The sequence below is a fragment of the Microtus ochrogaster genome, chromosome 26 (assembly GCF_000317375.1).
Source record: "Microtus ochrogaster isolate Prairie Vole_2 chromosome 26, MicOch1.0, whole genome shotgun sequence".
In the NCBI taxonomy this organism is placed as follows: Eukaryota; Metazoa; Chordata; class Mammalia; order Rodentia; family Cricetidae; genus Microtus; species Microtus ochrogaster.
The window spans coordinates 2747088-2758011 of NC_022025.1; the positions used below are offsets into that span (position 1 = coordinate 2747088).

General features: G+C 43.2%; 1 protein-coding gene across 1 annotated transcript; it reads left to right on the forward strand.

Moving 5' to 3' along the window:
* Positions 1-826: 826 nt before the first annotated feature.
* Positions 827-10595, forward strand: Steap1 (STEAP family member 1). The gene is made up of 5 exons (XM_005358300.3): positions 827-882; positions 5318-5432; positions 6646-7152; positions 7557-7721; positions 10272-10595. The coding sequence occupies exons 2-5, from the start codon at positions 5349-5351 to the stop codon at positions 10527-10529; spliced, it is 1014 nt and encodes a 337-aa protein (XP_005358357.1). The 5' UTR covers positions 827-882; positions 5318-5348; the 3' UTR covers positions 10530-10595.
* The last annotated feature ends 329 nt before the right edge of the window (positions 10596-10924 follow it).

Genomic DNA, 10924 nt, shown 5'->3' on the forward strand with positions numbered 1-10924 from the left:
AATGAATGAATGAATGAATGAATGAATGAATAAAGGATGCTGTATATAGTGAGTTCCAGGCCAGCCAGAGTTCATAGCGAGACCCTGTCTCAATGGAAATAAAATAATAAAACAAAACATGCAGTGTTTGGCGCCCCGCGGATAAAGGGTGATCACGCGGGAAATGGCTGGGAGTTTGTTTCGCTTTACGTTTCCTAACCAGACTAGTTCTGAAAACGCTGTGCACGGAATTCCCGAGATGTTGCAATTGAGAACTCAGTCAGTAATTACTGAGTCGACTTCCACTTCCGAGGAGTAGATCCCGCCGACATGTTCTCTTTCTGAAACTTTCGAATACTGACGGTAACTTTCCTGTTGGTTCGTAATACTTGATTGAGTTGAGGATGGGATGAGGAGGTGAAAGTCACTCACAAACTCAGACTCGTTCTCTGGCTGTACTAACAGCTAGTTCTCAGAGAAGCCAATCTGCTTCAGCGAGAGCGCTGCCCTGCAGATGGAGACCTGGGTTTCCCTGCAGTCTCACGCAGGAACAGGAGAAATCCACAATTCCAGGTTCCGTCCAGACCTCATCCCGGTTTTCAGCGAGCCCTCCGGGTGACGGTTTCGCCCTGTGCAGCCCAGGAGTGCTGCAGAGAAGGACTCGCCCACCGGTGGGAGCCTGAGAAGGGTCAGGCAAAGGCCAAGTCCACGCCCCTGCGGGGGCGCCACCCACCGCCGCCTTAGCGACCCCGGGTGAGCGGACGCCGGCGGCCGGCAGGGGGCGCTGTGCGACGGCGGCCGAGAGGCGGGGTCTGAGACGCAGGCTGCGAGCTGAGGGAATGAGGCTCCGCGTGGGCTGGGAGTCCCAGCAGCGGCTCGCCGTCGGGTCCCACGGAGGAGCGGGTGAGTCCTCGTGTGGTTCGCAGGGCACTTGCCCCTCCTCTCCACGGGCCCTGAGAAACTTTGCGGGCCTGGGGGAGGGAAGGGGGTGCATGGGGGTGGGAGGTCCCCGCGAGCCGGCAGGGTGCTAGGGGCAGCGCAGCTCTGAGCCGCCCTGGGCAGCCCCAGCGGGGAGCTGGACTCCGAGGCCCTGGCGCTAGGGCTTGGGATTAGGATAGCGGTCAAGTTTGCAGTCAGGTTGGGTTCAGATAGTAAGTTTGCCAACTTGGCAAAGTCTCCTCGAGTTTGCATAGCTTGATGAATGGCTGGTACCTTGTGCTGTTTGTTTGGGTTTCTGGTTTCCTAGTTAATGGAATTTTTTTCATCCTAAATCCTTGGAACACAGGTCTTTCGGGACCAGGGTGGGATTCGGATTTTTCTGCAAAATTGTCAGTCAAGGCTTTTAATAATTTACTCTGATGAAATCAACTGACTGGCATTTGTTAGACAAATAATTTAAGTACCCTTCGCATTTGGTCTCACTGTTCGATTAAGGTGGGGATGTGTCCATATCTCAGTATTTAACCAAGGGAATTCATTTTGCATTCATGTCCAGAGCAAGGCTTTAAGAATTAACACTGTGAAGAATACCTCCGTCTCCCAATAGTGGACTGTGGCAAAGCCAAAACGCGTTTAAAAGTCCCCAAGATAGGACACACTGCAACCCACAAGTGTTCCAGTCATTGGGTTTCTCGGATTCTAAACCCCTGGCCATAAACATGAGTCAGTTGGGCTGTGTCAATATTTAGCAGGAACAGCAAATTTGCCATCCTAGTTCAGCAAAACAGGAATCATGTCAGAATCTGTGCTTCGCTTCTTAATGGGGAAGAGTTGGTGGGTACTGGGTCAAATCCTGGAGTGCTTGACACCTCCCTCTGCGCTGTTTCCTGCTGAGATCGCTGGGCAGTCTGACATAACCTTTCCTCCTGCAGAACTTCAATTATGTGTTGACCTGCTGTCTAATGGAAACCAGCATGTTTTATTTAACTGGTATTTTGTTTTCCTGGTTTCTGGGCACGCAGTCAGCAATCACCCTTACTGACATGGGCGTTTTTTCCTTGGCCTTGCTCCTCAGCATGGTACCGTACCGTGCAAACAAGTGGCTGGGCACCTCCAGGGGCCACGCTGGCTTTCTACCGAGAATCTCCATGGAGTGGTTCTCTGTCAGCAAGCACTGGCATCTCGCTGCATGGCACAGGACTGGGTATAGAAGGGAGTTCTCGTCCATTTCCTCTGCTTCCTTTCCCGAGCCACCATCCGTCTATAAACCTTTGTTCTTTAAGAGGCGAGGCACCGCATTACCACACAGTTCTTGCTGGAGTGTTTGCCTGCCCTAAACTAAAAACTTTTTGAGGCCTTCTCGTTCAACTTTGTATTTTCCGCATCTGACGTCATTGTCCACAGTGCGTTTCGTGAATTAACAGTGAGCAATTATAGATTTATCCATACTTTACCATACTGAACCGCTGGAGTTAAAATACGCTCTAACCTTGGTCAGTCGTTTCTTATGTTTTATCACATGCAAGCTCCTCTAGTCCTAGACACTCCTCCCAAACTACTCTTTATAATATGGATAAAATATGGATTAAACTTAACAAGTGGCATGAAATAATGTTCCTGGAAGACTGTAAGTCCCTCCAGGGAAGGCATGAAGTCTCATTCTTTTCCCTCTTTAGTGTCTGTTTGGGCTTGGCCTTCTAAGTGCTTCTTGAATGGTGAATACTTTACCCAGAAAATTTCAAATAACAATGGTCAACAAACAAACTCAAACAAACAAACCAAAAAAAGGGGGCGGGGGGTATTAAGATGTATTTGAGAAATTGAAGATTTGGTCTCAGGTACTTTAAACTACTTTAAACTATTAAATACTTAAACTATTGCCACCAGTCACCACGACTTGTCCTTCTTTATTTCTTACTTGGTTTTTCTGTGTTGGCGTTCTTGTGTTCAAATGAAGAAGTCTTGCAGCTTACACAGAGGGTAGCATGGTAGTTTTATACAGCCCTAACTTTGTAACATGAAGGGTCCTGTTTGTTGTTGGACTTTTGTCCCACCCGGTACCCCACAACTGTTTAGCCCCAAAGAAAATCACACATAGGTCTCCATAAATTATAAACTGATTGGCCCATTAGCTCTAGCCTCTCACTGGCTAACTCTCACATCTTGATTAACTTATTTTTCTGATCTATGTTAGCCATGTGGCTCAGTACCTGTTTTCAGTGGGGCAGATCACATCCTGCTGCTTCGGTGGTGTGGGCAGGAGTGGGAGGAATCAGATTCCTCCTTCCCAGAATTCTCCTGTTCTCCTTGCATCATTTCTACTTCCTGTTTGACTTTCCCACCTATACTTCCTGCCTGGCCAATCAGCATTTATTTAAAACATGATTGACAGAATACAGACAATTCTCCCACACCATAACTTAACAAAATGTTAAGAGTATCTCTGCATTCTCTGCCTCCTGGAGAGGATATCAGAAGAGGACTTAATGTGCCCACTAGACTTGGCTCCATCCTAGCTACTCGGTGTCATCACAGGAATTAACCCTGGGTCGTCTTCCTGCAAACACAAGTCTAATAGTCACATAAGCACAATAAGGTATATTGAGGATACGATGCAAGTTTGAACAGGACACTCATTCAGGCTTTGTATGTCTGTGCTTGGCCTGAGGATGATATTCTCTAATGCACTTACTGCTTGAGGTGGCGGCGTGTGCCTCTAGTTCTGGCGCTCAGGAGGCAGAGACAGGTGGCTTGCTGAGTTTGAGGCCTGCTCCATATAGCAAGCTCCAGGTCAGGTAGGATTGTATAGTGAAACCCTATCTAGAAAGTGTACAACGTATATATTTACTATTTTCCTGGGATTCCGTGCTTGGCCTTCCATGAGGTCATATGTGGAATTTCCCATTTGTGTTACCACGTCAAGACTCCAGTTTTGCACTTTGGAGCAATTTTGTGGTTTTTGCAGGAGGGATGCTCAAACTATATTCTCATCGTGAATGTTTCAAGACAGGTAATTCTGGAAATATTTCCCAAAGTGCCTTAATTATAAAATGTTTTTGTTAGGGAAAGGTGACCCCTCTTTTCTTTGTAAAGTCTCGACCTTTAAAACTTGGAAAGTATTCTGAGTATTACAACCTTTTCCTGGAAATAACTTTCCACTTAGTAAAGTGTTACAGGTGGTCTAGACTTCCAAAGTGTTCGGAATGATTTCCAACAGCATAGCTGTTGTGTGTTTTACTTGTTTTCCTCTTGCATTTGAGAAAGTACAAATTGCAGGTGTAATCCCCTAGGAGTAATGTTAGAGCTCACTCAGAATAATGGATAGTATATGAAGCATGATTAATAAAAACTCAGACAGAAACTGGGGTTAACCTAAAGATTTGTAAAACAAAGCAGCCAGCCACTGGGTCTTACCTTGACCTCAATCACAAATGGCGATCGTACCTCCACTAATCCTCGGAATGAGACTGTGTCTGAGAGCTGTCTCCTCCCATCTCATATTCCTCTCCAGGGCTGGGATTTAAGGCATGCACCACTACCGCCTGGTTTCTATGGCAAACTAGTGTAGCTGCTGGGATTAAAGGTGTGTGTCACCACTGCCTGGTCTGTAAGGCTGACCAGTGGGGCTGATTAACTCTCAGATCTTCAGGCAAGCTTTATTTATTAAAATACAAGTGAAATGCCACTATAAATATGACATCCTGCTTCTCCTGGATAAAAAAGGCTGAACCAAGACTGGATTGGTCTTCATGAAAGCCCTTAAGGAATAATTTTCTTTGTTTGGGAATTTTTTTTTTTACTAGCTTCTTCTCCATGGAGTTGAATGCAACTCAGCACCCCATTGGAAATAGATGGGCAGCCATGTTTTACCAACAGGACGTGTTCAAAGGGCACTCTGGCAATACAGTCTTTTGGACCTTGAAACAACTGTTGGGATTCACCCTAATAATCTTGTCTCTTCCGTTCACTGCCTTCGGGAACATTTCAACTTAGAAATAAGTGAATTATTGTCTCAGATTTCAACCCCAGAAGCCTGAGAAACATGTCTCCCTGACGTTCTGTATCAGCTACCTCCATTGATAACATCATCATCAAAACTGAAGACCACATGCCTGATTCCATCTTCCCTTAAGGGGAATGAGCTTTCTCCTAACTAGGAGTCTGGAGTTAAGTCTTCTTGAAGTAAAAAGTAACAGCTAATCCTTTGTGTTTCCTATAGCTACAGGTCATCCATTGAACAAATAGTTGGCATCAATGCTTCGCCACTCTCTAAATGTCCAGCCTTTTCACTATTTGAACCTTAGTTGTATCTATCATCTCTTATTCTAAAGTGAATACTTTATATTATTCCATCAAACAAAATTATCATAAATGGAATAGACTTTTTTTATTTTTCTAGGTAGCTGAAGCCATACTATTTTATAGCATTCATGGAGATCGGTAAAAATATTACAAAGCAAGAAGAACTTTGGAAAATGAAGCCTGAGAGAAATCTGGAAGATGACACCTACTCGGTAAAATAATGAGTATTATAGCTAATAATTAAAATCTATGCACACTTCAAGCGTATTCTGAACCTGCTAGTGTTGAGAAAGCGCATTCCATTTTCGTCTGCTGGTCTCTGCGCTCAGGTGCCTGTGGCTGAAGCTGGCCTGAGTCGGGGCAGTGTGGTATGATTGAGCTGACTTGACTGGTTAGCTGGGCTTAGCTGAATAGCTGTCATTGGGTCCCTGAAAATCTGAGGCCTTGTATTTCTGTATAAAGTGAAGGAAATGGGCTAGATCATCTCCTTTCCGACACCTCTGGTTCTAAGTTTAAAAACAAAAATTACGATGTCCCATTTACTGATAGTTTTGTAAACATTTTCACAGGCTCTGTGGCAGCTCACAGGAGAGACCCCATGTGGACAATGACTCAGAGTTTGAACAGATAAATCATTTTGTGCAAAGAATCATTTAAAGGGTTAGATGTTTCTTACTACAACATTTGAAAAAGTGTTAGGAATTTTCAGTTCCAAATACTTACGTTTTTAAAATATGCAAAATGCAATTATAATAGATTATTAATCATTCAAAGCGGGAAAAGATTAAGAATTACAAGCATATATCCTACAAAAATAACCCCTTAAGGCAAATCATTTTCATTTTTCAGTAAGCTGTCTTACTTGCTGTATCCTAATTTTCACTCTTAGCCAGAAAATTGTTCTCGGCTAATTCAGGTGAGCAGTGTTAGCACGCAGGAGTTACAGAGGTTATTTCCTTCTGGAACAATGAGAAAGACGCTGGGTAGAACTGTGGTTTCTGACTCAGAGGAGAATCCAGATGGGTTAGAGAGGTCATTCTCAAACACCGGGAGTTGTGGGGTCTGCAGGAATTGCGATGAGCAAGATAACCGGGACGGTGGGGACAAACAGTGGAGGTGTCTCCCTCGGCACGCGTGGGGCTGTGAAAATGAAGACTGTAGTAAGGGGTAGTTCAGCTATGTGGGGAGCAGAAGGTCTGCCTGGGCTACAGGAGAGTCTGTCTCAGACACAAAGAAGGAAGTACACCGGTGTCTCAAGGTGCACCTTTGGTCGGTCATACCCAGACTGTACCGTAGCTGAGTGGTATTTACAAGCGAGTCTCTGAGTGCCCTGTTCACTGAGAAGCACAATGGTGGAGCAGGAAGTTGGAGCGAAAGAAATCCATTGCTTTTTCCATTAAGATGTCCCCTTTCTTTCTTTTGTAGTCTCAGGACACAGGAGAGACCAGCATGCTGAAAAGACAGGCGCATTTGCCGCACATGGTCCACGTCGACGGATTGGACTGCCCCTCTGAGCTTCAGCACACGCAGGAATTCTTCCCAAACTGGCGCTTGCCAATTAAAATCGCTGCCATTGTATCATCTCTGACCTTCCTGTACACTGTTCTGAGGGAAATCATTTACCCTTTAGTAACGTCCCGTGAACAATATTTTTATAAGATCCCAATCCTGGTCATCAACAAAGTCTTGCCGATGGTCTCCATCACACTCCTGGCTCTGGTCTATTTGCCAGGGGTCATAGCCACGGTTGTGCAACTTCGCAATGGAACCAAGTACAAGAAATTCCCCACGTGGCTAGACAGGTGGATGCTGTCAAGGAAGCAGTTCGGGCTCCTCAGCTTCTTCTTCGCTGTGCTGCACGCACTCTATAGCCTGTCTTACCCAATGAGGCGCTCCTACAGATACAAGCTGCTCAACTGGGCGTACAAGCAGGTAGGAGGTGTCACCCTGCAAGGTTAACAAACTGAAAGGTTCAAATGACCTAATGAATTAACACCCTCTTGTTGTAGTAACAGTAGTATCCCAGGCCCCTGTTGACACTCTAAGAAATTATCCTTTATTTTTAAAAATTGTTATTGTGATTTCAAGAGCATCTGTCATCTTATATCAAGGAGTATTTTTTAATTGAAAATAAATAGCAATTTCAGCATAAAAATACTTTGCAAAGACAGGGTCATAGTTCACTCTTGGCTTCCTGGCAGTGTGACCTTGCAAGGACTGGTTGTTTTACCCTCTGCTTGTTCCCAGAGTTCCCGTGAACTCTCTGGTTCTGTCAGAATTAGCCATCAGATAAGCCCACTTATCAACAGGTCTGGCTGCGTTCCTCTTTTACTTAGGTTCAGCAAAACAAAGAGGATGCCTGGATTGAGCATGATGTTTGGAGAATGGAGATTTACGTGTCCCTGGGGATTGTGGGACTGGCCATCCTGGCTCTCCTGGCTGTGACGTCTATCCCGTCTGTGAGTGATGCTTTAACATGGAGAGAATTTCACTATGTTCAGGTAAGTGATGTGTAAAGGTGACCCTAGTCTTCTTAGAATATTAAATATAGTGATTTATTCTAGAAAAATAATGTTTTCCAGTAGTAAAGATCCCATACTCTTCCATTTAATAATGTTTTCTTAGTTTTTCTATGGCTTCTTTAAATTATCGGATGCATTTTGGAGACATAAATAAGAGGCATTACTAAAACAAAAACATTGTTTTTCACATCTAAAACATTTTAGACAATTTGCTGCTCCCATTCAATAACTATAAATATGTTTGAGGAATATCAACTGTTTACTAGTCTCCCCAATAAAAACATTATTTTTTCTATCCCTTGACTTTAGGCAAGCCTTTGAAGACACATAGTTTTATGCTCTCTAGAAGAAAAACAAATCTTCCTCTAAAGTACAAAATTTTATTGACTGAAGGTATTCTGATACCTAATTTTTTTTTTGATAGAATCTTACACTAATACCCAGGCTAGCCTGGAATTTATTATATAACCCAGGATAGCCTAGAACTTACAGGCATGAGCCACCACACCTAGTTCTGTTATGTCATTTTTAAAGATGCTTTTTCTAAGTTACAGTTAAATTAGCTTAATCACTTGAACTTTCGAAATATTTCTGGAATTCAGAATCCTGTCATGAACTCACACAGCTTCTAGGTAGAGGCCCACACTTAAAAAGGCTCCATGCAGCAAGAGCCAAGGAGCGCCACTTAATTCAGTCATAAGTAACTGGGAAATGTTTTCAAGTCATAGTCTTAACTTGTATGGTTAGGCAGTTCTGGAGATTTCCCCACAGTGAGGCGTTCTCCCCGTCTCTTCCACATGTCCATATGTATCTCCGAGAGACAGCACAGCCTTCTGATGAGGCCACAAAGTTTCTTTTATTCCCGCATGCCTTAGACTCAGTAGCACATTCTCTCAAAAAAAGTGTTTTCTGATTTTCATGTTCAGCCAGTAGCCATGGAGTTTTGTCTCCCTCGTGAAATACTTTTTTACATTGCTTTTCTGTCACATGTGCACTGAGCAGTACTTCTCAGTGTTAATCTGAATCTGGGCATTGCACCTTGGCAAGTCCTCCCTGGTATCTGGAGCTGTAAGTAGATAATACCTATTCAAGGAAGTTAATGCACACATTCAAGAGCATTTCCAGTTACTAACCTAGAAACTTCACCTGGAGTCAGAGACTTGGTGACACTACCAATTTACCTACACAGTTCATATACCAAAAATAAAAACCTAGCTGTTTAATTGAAGGATACGATTACAGCTGAATAGTTGGGATATTTTCATTTTGTCAGGTTAATGATCATTTCCAATAATAGTTATCTAGAAGAATCTTGTCAGAATGTCTCAAAAGTCTATCAGTGGGCAGCTCTGGACAGCTTTCTTTCTGTTTAATGTCAAAGCGTTTCAACAAATTGAAGTTGTTCTTCATATCTTCTAGGTTTATTTTGTCCAATCACTGAAATGATTCCTGGTGTTTCTTCCATCCTATCAGAATATATAATGTTTTAAAAACATAGATCTCTATGAGTTCAAGGCCATCTTAATCTACATAGTGAGCTCCAGACTAATGGGAACTACGTAGGGAGACCCTGTCTCAAATATATATAAAGAACAAGGGTTTTGACTGGCCTCAGATTTTCCTCACTACTTTTTCTAGCGTCCTCTAGAACTTACAATTGTGATATCAATAGACCTTCTCTAATGTACGAGGACCAGTGATTTTATTCCTCTTCTTTTTTTTCCAGCATAGGGCATCAGAAAAAGAAAAAAAAGTGGTAGATTTGCGGGCCTTGTAACAAACATCAGGATGATTGTTTTCTATGTGAAGGGAAACCTCTACAGTTATTTTCCCAGCCTCCCCTACTAAAACCTTTGGCTTGGCATTAAAAAATGATTCATTGGAAAACTGTACACACACACACACCACATAAAGTCCATTTTCCATTCATTTACATAATTAGAATAACATCAGTTGATAAAGATCACTGAGGTCAGATTGATTTTTTTTACAGTATCCTTTAATCAATCAGCAATATTCATTGAACACTGAACATGTTCAAAATATTGTGTTGCTCCTACCAGGACCCTGCTGTAAGACAGTGTCCAATTTTATTTATTGCCTGGTAGGCAGAGTTAATATAAAATCAATAAACAAAATGTCATAATGAATCCGGGATGTTGACCCATTACATTGTGCTCAGCTAACACGCACGAGGCCCTGGTTTTGAGCCCCATCGCCACCAATAAAGCAGAAACACCTTAAGAAAGCTGTCTTAAGCAGAATGGCAGAGAAGGCACAGAGAGAGCTGTTGACCACTTCCTAAGAGAAAGATAGTGACCTTTCAACTTACCTTAGAAACAAGAACAGTTACCCAAAAGTCATGTGATGAGGACAGCATATAAGAAGAATAGAAAAGTGTGGATGGACCCTGTTGAGAACATAGCTGTAGATAATGAAAGGAGCAGAACAAGTCCCAAGGGGATAGGGTGGAACTGACTGTTACGGAATCAACCTTTACTTAGGGTCATAATGTGTTTTCTTTTGCAGAGCAAGCTAGGAATTGTCTCTCTTCTTCTGGGCACAGTGCACGCTTTGATTTTTGCCTGGAATAAATGGGTGGATATCAATCAGTTTGTATGGTACACGCCTCCGACTTTTATGATAGCTATTGTCCTTCCAACTGTGGTCCTGGCATGTAGAGTCGTGCTGTCCTTGCCCTGCTTGAGGAGGAAGATAATGAAGATTAGATGTGGCTGGGAAGATGTCAGAAAGACAAACAGGACAGAGATGGCCTCCAGGCTGTAGAATTTCCCAATGCCGATGTGTTTTATTATAAACATCCCAAGTTTGTGCTTGTTAATAAAATGAATACTTCAGGATAATGCTTTAGTTTGTATTACAACTGTTGTGTATTTGGTGTGTATGTGTGTAAGCACATGGGTGCCAGGGCGTATATGTGGATGTCAGTTCTCTTCTAAGACATGCGAGGCCAGGAATCGAACCCGCGTCGTCGGGCTTGTCGGCAGGCACTTTCACCTGTTGAGCCATCTCACTCCCATGGGCCCTACCTCAGTATCTTATTTTATCCGTGCGTGGGTGGCGCGTTTCGAATTTGTTCATGTTCTGACAGATGTGATTCAAAAAAAAATTGAACCAGTCTTTAGCATATTCTCTCTATGTGGAAGAGCTAAACAATCAAA

Bases quoted from the DNA above. Each gene is read 5' to 3' on its own strand.
- Steap1 (XM_005358300.3), top strand. From the start codon at position 5,349: ATGGAGATCGGTAAAAATATTACAAAGCAAGAAGAACTTTGGAAAATG. The intron at 5,433-6,645 runs GTAAAATAATGA...TTTCTTTTGTAG, and splicing joins TGGAAGATGACACCTACTCG to TCTCAGGACACAGGAGAGAC. The intron at 7,722-10,271 runs GTAAGTGATGTG...TTTCTTTTGCAG, and splicing joins GAGAATTTCACTATGTTCAG to AGCAAGCTAGGAATTGTCTC.